The following is a 12483-nucleotide window of genomic DNA, read 5'->3' as shown; positions in this document are numbered from 1 at the left end:
CTTGACCGCCGAGAACTGCAGTATACCGAGCCACAGGCAAGGCTGGAGTTAGAGGAGGCCTAGGCCCTAGGGGCTTGCTGCAATGATGGAAGACGTCCAGATTCCCTATCCACGGATAGCTTGGAAGATCGCATACGAGACGTTGGTATCGTAGTAGATGCAGGCTGAAAGAAAGATACTTTAGCAAAAGGCGACCGTTCATATACTCGAGACATACTAGAGAAGAATATTATAAATGCTGCCTCCGCTACAGTTTCCTCAGAACAAATCTGGCCAGTTGTGGGATCTAGTAATCAGGATTGACAGGTGGAAAGAGTCAGTCACGACTCGCAATCAGTGTGAATACGTCCATCAGAGACTCAGAAATAGTAGGTCGAGCGTGCAATAGTTTCAGCGGTACCGACCCATACCACCCACAGGACAATTGGGAGACGATCAACTAACAAGAAAATCGCCGCAACGTTTAACGCTCGGGACCGAACGTCAAGCGCAACCATAGAGACGAACGCTCCACAGCGCACACGACCCAAGCATATTACATATTCCAAGACCAGTTCCATCTTCAAAAAGTTTATTGGCACCCACAACCGTGACAGCGGAGAGAGACAATACATTGAGGAGTGCCACCCACAAGCCCAAATGCAGCAAAGCTTAAGTTAATATTTTATTATCCAGGGATGAGCGATTCGATGCGAGCACAGATGCGCCTAATGACTATGAGAGCCCTACTAAACTAATGGGTACAAAACACGATTAGGTTCAAGGCCCCATCACGGTACGACCACTCACAAAAGATGATGGCACGGAACCGAAAAAGGACAACCATTTTTTTGCCTACAAAATAGCAGGCAAAACGTTGAGATGTGAGGCAGGTGAGAGGATCACGAGACAAAGAGCGCGGGGAGGCGTAAGATGACGAAAGTATTTATGTATGTCTTGACGTTGACATCGCTTGACGTAGGGTTGATTGATCGACAAGCAATTGATTGAGCCCTGGTTTACAAGATACATGAGGTAAGTCACCGCCTCACCAAAATACACAATGCCGAGACCGCGTCGTGATCACTTACAAGGTTGCGCAACGAAACGTAAATATTGCGTAAGTGAGATCAAAAAAAAAAGTGAAAACAACTTAAAGTATAGGCACAGCATCAGCGCGCTGATGTGCGCGTAAGAGGACTCGAAGCGACATCGTCGGTCGGGGGACTCGGGGTTCACGGTAATAAACGGGAGTCGACGGATCGCGCTACAAAAATACACTTGACAACCATAGACCGGGCACCAAAATTTTCAGTCCTACCGGAGAGGATAAAAAAACTAGCATGAACATATGGGTGCTAGCGTGCGGTGGCCCGGTGCGACGCGGGTCTGGCCCCTTGGAGACATGATGATGAAGTGAGCTGAGGTGACATCTCACGAGGCCTTTATTTAAAGACTAAACACACAAATCAGACAGTCAAGCGCTTACGGTGCAATTATATGGTTATTTGCTCTACTTGAAGTTGGGCGGTCACTATATGTCATGCTTTTGGGCGTCTCTAAACTGGTGAACGAAGATCGAGGAGGATCCACAGGAGATTGAGATAAAGCCAGGCACTCTGTTGACCTCCATCTTGCGCCTCCAGCCAACCACGCTACGCCCACACGGTCCTTAGAAGCAACGGACGGTTTAAATGCACCGTTTGATGAGAAAGTCGCGTTTATGGCATGCCCAAGACACGCGGTAGACAGGCAGGCAGTTGTTGCTAAGAGAGCAACCTTCTAATCAGAAAGGTAAAAATTCCCATTCAAAGGAAGTAGTCCGCAGGAGGTCGTTTTGCCGGGATAGAGCGTACATCCTAGTGGCACGACATGATCAGATCACAGCGCTGGATGAAATGCAAGATTTCATCCCCGCATATCGCCTTTTGGGGGAGATCAAACCGCAAGGAACTTACCGAGGGCGCATGTTGAAAAACTTTGTATTCTTGAGCAAGGCGTTCATCTAGCTCGAGAATCGAAGCTACATTACCACACCTGTCATAAAACATGATAGGTTACGAAAGCGGAGACCCATGCAGGGTGCCCATTTGATCATAACTCACCGATAACAGTAATTCGGTGCGCTCCACACCGTCACTATCATGTTATCAAACATGAGCTTATATCCTTCCATGGCCAATTGATGGGCCCGGGCGATGAGGTCAATAGAATTATGGTGCGCGAAGGTTTTGGTAATGTCAGCGCCGAAAAGAAAGCCAGCGCCCCGCGGAGATAGGCCCCATCCAGTTATATCTGTTTGAAAGAAAGACATATTGTGTGAGCAGACATTGCCATCGAGCATGCCTAAGCAAGACTTAAGGAGATACATACCGTCTGGATCGGACCAAAGGAGGTCACACATCGGACCATCATGGGGAACTTCCTGTTTTCGATCAATAGCGCGTATCTAAAGGCAGAGCTAAGAAACGCGTGCGCGACACGGAGTAATGTAAACATAGTAAACGCACCTGATCAATGGCCTGCAGGTTTGGGCTGAGTCCGCCATGGACACAAAAAACTCTGCCGTCCACGATCGCGCCCAGCGCAAGATAGTCAAACACCTCACAACACCATCTCCACACGTTGGTACTGCCATATTTTCTCTGACATTCGTCGTAGAACCCATATACCTGTGTGATCTGTCGTGATTCGTGGTTGCCCCGGATTAACGTAATTCGCTCTGGATAGCGGACTTTGAGGGCCAGGAGGAGCAGAAACGTTTCAACGCTGTAGAAGCCGCGATCCACGAAATCACCTGTGACAACGGGACATTAAATATTCGACGGCCGATTGAAACGCACCAGGGCGCTGTACTTACCCATGAAAAGGTAGTTCGTCTCCGGGCAAAACCCGCCTACCTTGAATAATTCCATAAGATCAAAGAACTGCCCATGGATATCGCCGCAGATCTTAATCAGAACAGCAGAATAAGTATTAGCCTAGGAGAGGATGGAATCGAATGCGTTCACCGTCACAGGAGAGTCCACGACCTGGACATTGGCTTCTTCTATTAGGATCTCACGGGCCTTGAAGCAAAGCCGTTTGACCTGTTCCTCGGATATGGGTTCACATCGTGTAAGCTGGTCTATTTGCCTGTAAGATCAATGGGCGAGAAGTACGCAGCGGCCGGACGTGTGTCGTGCACATTGGATAACGCAATGCACAGAAGCCGGTTTTTGATCGCCAAATACACGTTGTTGCGGTACTTTGAGAACAAGTTGTGACAAAAAAAAGTGAGATTCTCACCTGTCGAGATCGCTGGGCATTGCAACCTATCTGATAGACCGTCGACTCGGATGGGCCTTCGACAACAAGTTGTAGTACGTGTGCACCGTGGGAACAACGTCACATCAAGGCACAGTTATTGCCTCAGTACTGCCACGTCAAATCGGCTCGGAATCCACGATGCAATTCTTATGAACAACATAATGTACAAAGTATGTATATGCAGTTTAGATACGCAGGTATATGGTATGTGTGCAGTGGCGGCGTGGTACCAAGCAGCGTAACGACTGCTCTAGAGATAGCAGGAAATGCACGATAGTAATCCATACACGAAACACAGACATCGACGGGAGCAGAAAAAAAATCCGGTTACGAGACAGCTATAAAATACGAAATTTACAACAGCAAACATGAAACAAGGTGTTATACATAGCCCGTTGAGGGACGCGCTCGCAGAACGTTATCTGACTTCCAAGCGCTTTGACCCAGGCCGACGTGCGGAGCATGATAAGGATATGAACTCTGCACTTGTGAATGATGTATGTATGACAGTGAGGCGGGCGGTGTTATCGAATGGTGCATTTGAGGGATTCTAATGTCCCCACGAAGCACCCTCTCGTCCTGGATCGGCGCTAGAACAGGCGGTGGCGAGTCGTATCTCGGTATGCTCGAATGATGCGACATAAGAGAGTGACTATATGATCCGTGGACGACGTTGTTTTGTGTGTTCATATAGTTGCTGGATATGTTTGAATGATCGGAGACAGGATCCAATATCCCAGAGCCGTTTTGGTATGATGCAACTTCGTGCGAGTCATCCCGGTAGGCTGAGTAGTTGGGCGTAGATATTTGGGAGTGCGGTGAGACGGAGTGCGGTGATTCCGGTGATGGCGTGCTGACTGCCTGGTACTGTGTAGGATAGGAGTGTGGATGCGAGATGTGTGAAATTGAGAGACGAGATGATACAGACGAAAGGTGAGCGGATGACTGCGGAGAGCCATCATGAACATTTTCCATGGGTGATTGATGAAGAGAGGAAGAATGAATACGCGACATGGATGGCTTCTCGCCGTATGCCTGAGAATAGTCGTATGAGTGATCATGCACAGCATGTCCACTGGAAGTCTGCGAAACACCCGCTGGGACGTAGCCGTAATTAGCTTGCGAGGATTCATCATAGCTTGGCGTGTTGTCGCTGTAGTGCGACTGGATTGGCGACGAATGCGAAGCTACTTGACCGTTGGACATTGACTGAGAATGTTGGTTGATCATTGGGAAGGAGTTGTCGGGAGGTGTTGGCGATCTACTTGATACACTTCCAGAATGCAGGCTATCTGAGTATGACGGTACAGAAAATGCTTGTACCAAAGGTGGGGGTGAGTCGGGCGCCGGGGGGATTGCGTGCTCGAGTGCCGGTGGAGGAGAGGGAGTATCCGACGAATTGTGTTCAGAGGACATCAATGAGGATGCGGTTCGGCTATTTTTTGTGCCAGAACCGCTAATGCCCACGGCACGGGCGATCGCAGCACGCGTTGCGGAGCTTGAGCTCCGTCGTGAGCCAGGGGAGAGATGAATGCGGTAACTGTAGAAGAAAGAAGGCGAAGCTCAGTTGTTGTACATGAAATGGAGCGAGAAAATGAGTTGAATAGATCATAGTGATAGAATCAGAATGGTGCACTTGCTGTGTGGCACCGATAGTACGGCAATAATAGACGCAGCGGCCGGCGATAAAGAATAGAAGAAGTACTCACTGTTGTTGTAAGTTGTCTTGCCTAGAACAACGTGTTTCGCATCCAGGAAAGGGACACTTATGATTGCGTTCACCTGTGTGAACGCGGAGGTGTCGGGCAAGGTGGCCACTGGTAGTAAAGCCACGGTCGCATGTCGGACAGACATGCTTTTTCTTTCCATTAGCTACCGCAGAAGACTGGGAAGACTGAGAAAGAGAAGAGGGTGCTGTTGGTGACTGGGGAGAGTGACCTGGAGACTGACTAGAATCAGATAGATACTGTGTAGAAGAGGAGTATTGAGTAGAATAGATCTGAGAACTAGCAGAATCATGCTTTGTTGAAGTATGGCGGGGCATATGGGCAAAAAAGCAATTTGCAGGGGTGGAGAGGAAACGGAGGATAGGAATGTACGGATTGCGGAGGAACTGGAGAACAGGCTTTTGAGGAGAAGAAGTGTCGAGGCAGTGACGCCCAAGAGGAAAATACGTAAAAAAGTGCGGTCGCACCAAATAAATGTTCTGATATTTGTTATATTGATAGAATCCAATGGGGAGAACCTCAATTTTATTTCAATTGAGGGCTACGTTTAGACTTTGGAATTGACATTTCGTAACATACAGTTGTTGATAATCACTTGCCGTTTCTTCCGGAAGCGTACCAAAAAGAGAATATTAATTTCGGAGCGGATGCAGTTTTAGACAAAACTTCCGGGGTTGATCACCGTCGTCCTGCAGATTCATATCTCATTTATTATACAGCTTCTATAAGATATACTAACCTTGCACTGGATTGTCCTCGATGCTTGCATGCCTGACCATCGTCTTCCTTTTGATCAGTCTATACTAAGGTTTAGTTCTGCCAGATCAACCGTGGAATAGACGCCTGGACTGACATTTCTTCCTCGCCCACGTGAGATAGTATGTTTGTTGAAATCCCGCACACTCTCCCCCCAAACTTCGTATCTTTACGCACAAAAAAACCGCTTCACGCAATTCAATTTTTGTACCCAGGCACCGTTATGAAAATGCTCTTTTCGGGACCGTCCAGACCATCCATTTGCGGTTTCGATCGCGATCAACCAATGTTCGCAACAACTTAGTAAGCCCTTCTCGTCATTCAACACACGGTAATCGGCTGAACACTGCGCCCTCTCTGAATGAATGAACCAAAGTCGCTCGCTCGGGTTGCCAGCTTACCATGGATACTAAATTACTTACTCCTCACTAGTGTACCACTCCACAAAAATGTCATGCAAAGTTTTCAATGTCCATAACAACTTGTCATACCAGGTCGCCGTTGACTTCGCTGATCTCTAAACATTAGTGTTCCGTCTGCTTCCGTTCAACGAGTTGCAGCCAAGGAAGGCATCTTTGACATAATTAAATAGCAAAAGCAGTTAGTCGTCGATAGGTTGAGTGATCGTCACTCAAAATTCTCTCACACTTAGTTCATCTCTGTCCAACGCCACAAGACTGCCTTTCTCTGATAACAGGCGCCGAACTCTATACCATGGTTGAATACACAACACATACTGCCAGTGACAAAGAAGCTAGCTCAATTGATCATATGCTCGGCCCATCAGTCACCATGTCGGTCGACGAAGTCCCGTGCACTCCCGTGCAGCTTCCGGATGGATCACGCATGTCAGAAGTCAGAAGACCACTCCAACGTCACTTCCCAGATCCGCGACCGTTAAGCATAAGATGAGAGCAACCCTGAAGGAGTTAACTCTGTTAAGGTCCACCGTGCCTCGCGCTTGTCTATGTCTCACTCAAACTGTCGTACGACGGAAATCATTCCGTTTTAGCGGTTCGGGGACCATTGCGGACGCGCCAATTACTACCGGGCATGTCCTCAATCACGTCGCAGCCTCGGGATCTGGGACAACCGTTATGTACTGATCTATACCCACGCAGAGACAAATTATGATGGATGGCATGTCAGGGGGTCAGGCGAAGTGGGTGCATCGCCTTGCGGTGCACTAAACACAGATAAAATGAAAGGATGGTTAGCTGAACTCCTTGATGCGGGATTGGCACATTGAACGAAGGAATGATAGACGGCGTTCAAGGGACCGATCCAGGGGCTTACGAGACGCATCTCCATCGTAGAGCGGAGCCGTTACGGGACCTGGTCAACGAACGACACAAAAAGGTCTCTCATAACAGAACGTGACATGCATACCTCATATGATAAAAATTCCTTATAGTGATCAAACGCTTGCCTAAAAGTAACCTGGTGTCAGACATTTGACTTATCATCCAGAAAAAAAAATCGCAGTTCCGTACATGCCGAAACCCGCAAAATGCCTATGACCGGTTACTTTCTTGACAGCGTCTGTCTGCGGCAGCAGACAGTCAATATGACCATCATAGTAGTAGGCCGTGGCTTGAGAAAGTCTTGATGGAGAGCTCCGTCAGAGACAAAGTCTTGGAACACATTGACTGTTTGGCTTCAGTGACTTTCTGATGCTGATGCTGATGCATCATCTTCTTTGGCAGCGCTTGGTTGAAGGTGGTAATTTCAGGATAATAACAGATTCTACAGCAGTAAGTCACCGCAGCACGAGTTGGACTCACCGAAACCAATAAGACTGAGCCAGCTGTCCTCTGGTAAATATCCGGACCAACATATTAATTTTAGTGTCGCCGTAGTTCCTTATCTGATTGAGACAGGACGCTTCGAAAAGACCGCCTTAGCGCAACTATCCTTCTGACAGATAAGAACTTTGCTTCTGGCAGTTCACCGCGAAAACGTACAAGAAAAAAATTCCCTTCGTATACCATATATGGTGATTATCATTCAAACTTTCGTTGACGTCGCGCAACGATAGAATAAGGTTTCGAGTGAAATTCCCATTTGGGAGCAAAGTAAGGCATTCCCCGAGGCGCTAAAACTCGTTGAATATTCTTCCACGGAAGCTCAATTTAATTATAAATGGAGCCAGTACGTTGGGAAGGGCGGGAAGGCGCGCGATCCCAGAAGGCTATGCTCTTGATCTTCAGGGCAATAGAGTCGCTTGGCCATCATGATGGCCCGGACAATGTAAAGTTGGCAGTGGCTGAAGAACCTATTGCCGGGTTCTCGAGTGGCGTAATCATTTTTCTCGAGACTTCGAACTGCGAAAAAATCGCATGACGGTAAGCACAGCCAGCCGCAATCCACTATGAATCCCTTCAACTGTGACGTTAGCAAAAGCCGCGATACTGCCATCGCAACCAGAACGTTCGGCGTCATAACTAGCTCATGATAATAGCAGCAGGTACATATAAATCCTAGAGGATAAAATGAAGCAAGAATCAGGAAGAAAGCTCAAGATCATGGCATCGTATCAGCTCCCAATCGGCTTCCCCACCTTCAAAGCCGTTGGTAAAAGCGTGCGGGGCTTCTTGTTTTGCATTACGATGCCAGATTGGCTCTCACCCAAATCCAACCCTATGCACACTACCAACTTAGAATAGACGAATGGGTTTGCCCATCGTACTCTTGATATGCAAAGACGAAACATTTTGCCAGTTCTTCTTGAGAAGCGAAACGAGGAAGTTGATGCCTAAGACAGCGTGAGAGGCTTGTTATCGTCGCATGACAGTAAAATTCATACTCATCATGACGTTCGCAAGAACCTGGTCATCAGTCATCTGGACATGTCCGACGGCAACACCCAAGCAAAGAACCTTCTTGAGCTGGAACTTAATCGTCGATCGGACTTCGTTGAGCTTGTTCGCTAGATCCTCAGCATGAGAGATAGGAGTAGGGAACTTTCCGGCTAGTCGATGGAGTTTAAGGCGTGAGATATTCCCGGACAAACGCTAATTGATTTCACCTTTAGAGAGACCAGGTCCAAGAAGACGAGGAATCTGCTTGATCAAGGCTTCAGAGGCCAAGAATGCGTCATACTTCTTGGCAAGTTTCTTGACGAGCTTCTTATTCTTGTTGAGTCTAGCGAAATTAGATCAGAAATGATATCATAACAAGCTTGGCATTGCTCACTTTTTTAAGTCGTCAACCGACTTGTACTCGAGTTCAATTTGCTTGGCACGATCAATGTCCGCAGCATCAGCAAGAATACAGATAGACATGCGCGGGCGAGGGACATTAGGCAGCCTAAGATATTGTCAATGACGACGTGTCACTCTCGAGGGCGGTACACACTTGACGGTACCAGAGAAACGCTTGTCCTTTTGAGTGTCGTAGTTCTTGAGACCAATTTGAAGTTCGATAGTTTCTACAAAGTTGCGTCTTTTCTCGCCATTGGCGTCAGCCAGAAGGTCCTTGACGGAGCCCCGCACGCTTGCCACTGATAGCTTACTATGTAATAGTTAGAGACGACGGAATCAAGATTTGGAAAACTTACGAGCTCATGCTTGGTGATAGGTTTTTTTGAGGGGGTGGGTCTTGAGGATGATATGAAACAATAAGGTTCAAGTGGCGGAATACATATACAGCGTGACATGCTTACGTAATGAAGGGTGAAGTGTGACGAGGTCGGCTGCATCTCCGTCCCGCGACCGTGAAGTCTCGGATCATTATTTGTGATGCTAGCAGCTATTATCAATACTCCATGTACGTGAACTATAGCTTGCAAAACTGCAGTATCTACGGCTATGCAAATATTGTGAGCTTTAGGCAAAACCAGACCGAAAGATCACTAACTCATTTTCACATTTTCAGGCACGTCAATCTACTTCAAGTTGTACGACATGATGTCGAGAACTGACAAGTCTAGCATTGCAGTGTGCACAGACGGAATCCGAACAAACCCTCCAGTAATTTACGGACTCGGAGGATAGCAGCCGACGTTGACGACGAATTGATCAGGCCTGGACACCGCAACTCAGGCCACTCAACATTAATCATGTCTAATATATCCGGCGTTCTGTTCGGTATCGCGCACTTTTATTAATTCACGGACATTTGCTATAAAATATGAAACTGTGTACTGACCTCTCTAACTCATCAAGCCATGCTTGCCATCGTTCTGCTGCTTGCTCTGCCATTCTGCACCGCAGAGTCAGCATCCAGTTACGCAGGATCAACCGTCGCTGATTCTTATCCTCCCTCCGGTGCCACTAACACTGCTGTTGACACTTACTTCCCGGATGCATCTCAAGTCGGTTATGCAGGTCCAACGCCTAGTCAGTGATAACTGATAATGTTGATTCGTGTTCTAATAATAATAAAATCAGGCGGTGCTGAACCTGCGGCCATCATCACTGCAGTCCCATTCTCTAAGGTCGAAGGCGTATTTCCCTTGTCGAGGCCTAATTCGGCAGACGGCGCAGACACTACTTTCAATGTGATGCATCAATGGGGCAACTTTGCGCCCATGTACTCCGTGGAGTCATTTGGTCTTCCTGATGCGTCCCCCGTCATCCCAGAAGGGTGTGGCATCAATGCAGTGCATCTCTTGATGCGCCACGGCGCCCGCTATCCAGCTTCCGACGAACCCGAACCTTCTCAGTTCGCCTCGAAAGTTCATGCTGCTGCATCGAAAAAAGGCTTCAGTGTCACTGGTGATTTGGAATTCTTGGCAACTTGGACATATAAGTTGGGCGTAAATGGCTTGACCCCTTACGGCCGTGAATCGCTGTACGTACGCTCTCCTTTACGATACTTCTACTGACGCTCACCTCCATCAGCTTTAGCCACGGGGTTGCCTTCCGCTACCGATATGGCAAGTTGCTTAATGCCTTCACCGACCTCCCGGTATTTCGTACTACTTCACAAGGTTTGCCTGCATCGAACGTTTGTTTCACAATACCCTCTGATGGTTTGCTTATGTCCTATAGATCGCATGTTGGATTCTGCGTGAGCAATTCATTCATATTTCTGCGTGCGCTGTGCCTAATAATGCTATGCGTAGCCTGAACTTTGCTGCAGGCTTTTTTGAGATCAGAACTTACGAGACCGACTATCACCAGGAGATCATCATCGAGGGGATCAACTTCAACAACACCCTCGCTCCTTTTCACGCGTGCCCCAATGCCAATTCCGATGATGTCGGTAGCTTCGGTGATATTCCGAGTGGTAAATGGGCGGATATTTATCTCCAAGATGCTCGAAAGCGCTTGCAACCAATGATCCAAGGACTTAATTTGACTATTGATCTATTGATTGATATGCAGGAACTGTGCGCCTTTGAGGTAGTCTCATCCTTCACGCGGTTTTTATGGATTCTGACATCCTGCAGACCGTGGCCCTCGGATATTCCAAATTTTGCGACCTTTTCACTGAGGAAGAATGGGAAGGATACGAGTATTACGTCGGTATGTTCCTCAAATGATCCTTGCTGAGCTCGGCACTGAACTCTTGCTTCAGATCTCAGTGAGCACATTGAGTGGTAAACTTGCAGCCTGAGTGACTAATGACTTGATTGTGAACAAAGATTTCTGGTACAGCTGTGGACCAGGCAATCCAACAGCAGCGGCGCAGGGCCTTGGCTATGTTCAGGAACTAGTGTCGCGTCTCACTCACACTCCTATCAATGTCTGGAACAGCAGCACCAACAGCACTCTTGACTCGAGCAACATCACATTCCCTCTTAATCAACCTATATACGTGGATTTTACCCACGATGTAGTCCTTGCAAGTGGTATGTTGCCACTTCCTTTCCATGGCAAGACTACTGACGGAAGGGCTCAGTCGCTACTGCTCTGAACTTTACTAGTCTAGCTGCATCTGGTCCTCTGCCAGCCGACCATATACCCCCTCACCGTGTACGCAGTCTCATAGACCACCGCTTGTCTGTATTTCTGACTAGCCACATCAGTCTTACATTTCTAGCCAGATTGCACCTTTTTCCGGCCAGCTTGTAGCTCAGGTGTTGAGTTGCCCAGCTTCAGAGGAACCAACTCATATCCGGTTCCTCCTGAACGATGGCGTGGTGCCACTGACGGGCATTCATGGTTGCACGGAAGATTCAAACGGTCTCTGCGCGCTGCCCAGCTTCATCAGCGGGATGCATGAACGAATTGGGCAGATCAACTTTGCGCATGATTGTTTCGCCAATTATACCATGCCTGATCCCGACCACATCATGGATGGAAGATGCCCTAGTTAAATGGATGGTGGAGTGTGGTCGTATAAACCCACAAGTTGCCACCTTTGGAGAGTGTTAATGATGTCGGAACAAGGTAAAGGACGCGCATTTTGTACTCGACGAGCAGGTTTCGTTGTTGCATATGATGTGCTGTGTGACCGCATTTATATAGAGGGCACTGATCAGAATGGTGTATAATATTAGTAACAGTACATGCGTGCGGTGTAGAGGTTCATATGGCGTTATATATTTATTATTTGCGCGCTGCACGTTTTCTCAATCGAGAGCTTGCGTGTTTTCACAGATTGACAGTTTTGTCCATACACTGATTGTCCTCCAAGTTGGTTGCAATCTCATGACCTTCCGAGTCTGTTCCTGCTGTGCATTCATGTTCGAAATCTGGGTCAACTGGCTACTAGGTCTTTCGCAAATCTATAAAGTAAGGGAGAGAGGTTGCGGGAGGGTATT

General features: G+C 47.7%; 5 protein-coding genes across 5 annotated transcripts; 1 reads left to right on the top strand and 4 right to left on the bottom strand.

Moving 5' to 3' along the window:
- Nucleotides 1–346: 346 nt before the first annotated feature.
- F5147DRAFT_722696 (uncharacterized protein) lies at nucleotides 347–993 on the bottom strand. The gene is made up of 2 exons (XM_041438929.1): nucleotides 790–993; nucleotides 347–733 (listed from the first exon to the last, which is right to left on the bottom strand). The coding sequence occupies exon 2, from the start codon at nucleotides 612–614 to the stop codon at nucleotides 360–362; it is 255 nt and encodes an 84-aa protein (XP_041286711.1). The 5' UTR covers nucleotides 615–733; nucleotides 790–993; the 3' UTR covers nucleotides 347–359.
- A 363-nt stretch (nucleotides 994–1356) lies between these two features.
- On the bottom strand, nucleotides 1357–3348 carry F5147DRAFT_722691 (Metallo-dependent phosphatase-like protein). Its single transcript, XM_041438928.1, has 9 exons — nucleotides 3268–3348; nucleotides 2991–3114; nucleotides 2840–2930; nucleotides 2490–2776; nucleotides 2353–2428; nucleotides 2085–2274; nucleotides 1938–2016; nucleotides 1453–1838; nucleotides 1357–1395 (listed from the first exon to the last, which is right to left on the bottom strand). Exons 1-8 carry the CDS (start codon nucleotides 3285–3287, stop codon nucleotides 1788–1790), a joined length of 918 nt encoding a protein of 305 aa, XP_041286710.1. The 5' UTR covers nucleotides 3288–3348; the 3' UTR covers nucleotides 1357–1395; nucleotides 1453–1787.
- Nucleotides 3349–3408: 60 nt separating this feature from the next.
- Nucleotides 3409–5499, bottom strand: F5147DRAFT_722686 (uncharacterized protein). Its single transcript, XM_041438927.1, has 2 exons — nucleotides 4998–5499; nucleotides 3409–4828 (listed from the first exon to the last, which is right to left on the bottom strand). Exons 1-2 carry the CDS (start codon nucleotides 5330–5332, stop codon nucleotides 3670–3672), a joined length of 1494 nt encoding a protein of 497 aa, XP_041286709.1. The 5' UTR covers nucleotides 5333–5499; the 3' UTR covers nucleotides 3409–3669.
- Nucleotides 5500–8128: 2629 nt separating this feature from the next.
- On the bottom strand, nucleotides 8129–9379 carry F5147DRAFT_642942 (60S ribosomal protein L10A). Its single transcript, XM_041433109.1, has 6 exons — nucleotides 9331–9379; nucleotides 9129–9284; nucleotides 8967–9080; nucleotides 8800–8915; nucleotides 8578–8742; nucleotides 8129–8526 (listed from the first exon to the last, which is right to left on the bottom strand). Exons 1-6 carry the CDS (start codon nucleotides 9336–9338, stop codon nucleotides 8429–8431), a joined length of 657 nt encoding a protein of 218 aa, XP_041286708.1. The 5' UTR covers nucleotides 9339–9379; the 3' UTR covers nucleotides 8129–8428.
- A 107-nt stretch (nucleotides 9380–9486) lies between these two features.
- Nucleotides 9487–12324, top strand: F5147DRAFT_619738 (histidine phosphatase superfamily). Its single transcript, XM_041432597.1, has 11 exons — nucleotides 9487–9591; nucleotides 9648–10111; nucleotides 10163–10565; nucleotides 10616–10704; nucleotides 10766–10784; nucleotides 10840–11119; nucleotides 11167–11242; nucleotides 11295–11300; nucleotides 11362–11568; nucleotides 11619–11692; nucleotides 11746–12324. The coding sequence occupies exons 2-11, from the start codon at nucleotides 9940–9942 to the stop codon at nucleotides 12034–12036; spliced, it is 1617 nt and encodes a 538-aa protein (XP_041286707.1). The 5' UTR covers nucleotides 9487–9591; nucleotides 9648–9939; the 3' UTR covers nucleotides 12037–12324.
- The last annotated feature ends 159 nt before the right edge of the window (nucleotides 12325–12483 follow it).

The sequence above is a fragment of the Suillus discolor genome, assembly GCF_016758755.1.
Source record: "Suillus discolor strain FC423 chromosome Unknown F5147scaffold_93, whole genome shotgun sequence".
In the NCBI taxonomy this organism is placed as follows: Eukaryota; Fungi; Basidiomycota; class Agaricomycetes; order Boletales; family Suillaceae; genus Suillus; species Suillus discolor.
This window is presented reverse-complemented; position numbering and strand designations above follow the sequence as displayed.

Excerpts from the sequence above, each read along its gene's own strand:
- F5147DRAFT_722696 (XM_041438929.1), bottom strand. The coding sequence starts at position 614 with ATGTATTGTCTCTCTCCGCTGTCACGGTTGTGGGTGCCAATAAACTTT.
- F5147DRAFT_722691 (XM_041438928.1), bottom strand. The coding sequence starts at position 3,287 with ATGCCCAGCGATCTCGACAG. Across the intron at positions 2,931-2,990 it reads TCGTGGACTCTCCTGTGACG|ATCTGCGGCGATATCCATGG; the intron begins GTGAACGCATTC and ends GTTCTGATTAAG. Across the intron at positions 2,429-2,489 it reads ACCTGCAGGCCATTGATCAG|ATACGCGCTATTGATCGAAA; the intron begins GTGCGTTTACTA and ends CTCTGCCTTTAG.
- F5147DRAFT_722686 (XM_041438927.1), bottom strand. The coding sequence starts at position 5,332 with ATGCCCCGCCATACTTCAACAAAGCATGATTCTGCTAGTTCTCAGATC. Across the intron at positions 4,829-4,997 it reads CAAGACAACTTACAACAACA|TTACCGCATTCATCTCTCCC; the intron begins GTGAGTACTTCT and ends TTTCTTCTACAG.
- F5147DRAFT_642942 (XM_041433109.1), bottom strand. Across the intron at positions 8,916-8,966 it reads TCGGTTGACGACTTAAAAAA|ACTCAACAAGAATAAGAAGC; the intron begins GTGAGCAATGCC and ends TAATTTCGCTAG. Across the intron at positions 8,527-8,577 it reads TCTTGCGAACGTCATGATGA|GCATCAACTTCCTCGTTTCG; the intron begins GTATGAATTTTA and ends ACGCTGTCTTAG.
- F5147DRAFT_619738 (XM_041432597.1), top strand. The coding sequence starts at position 9,940 with ATGCTTGCCATCGTTCTGCTGCTTGCTCTGCCATTCTGCACCGCAGAG. Across the intron at positions 10,566-10,615 it reads CCTTACGGCCGTGAATCGCT|CTTTAGCCACGGGGTTGCCT; the intron begins GTACGTACGCTC and ends CACCTCCATCAG. Across the intron at positions 11,120-11,166 it reads AGGAACTGTGCGCCTTTGAG|ACCGTGGCCCTCGGATATTC; the intron begins GTAGTCTCATCC and ends GACATCCTGCAG.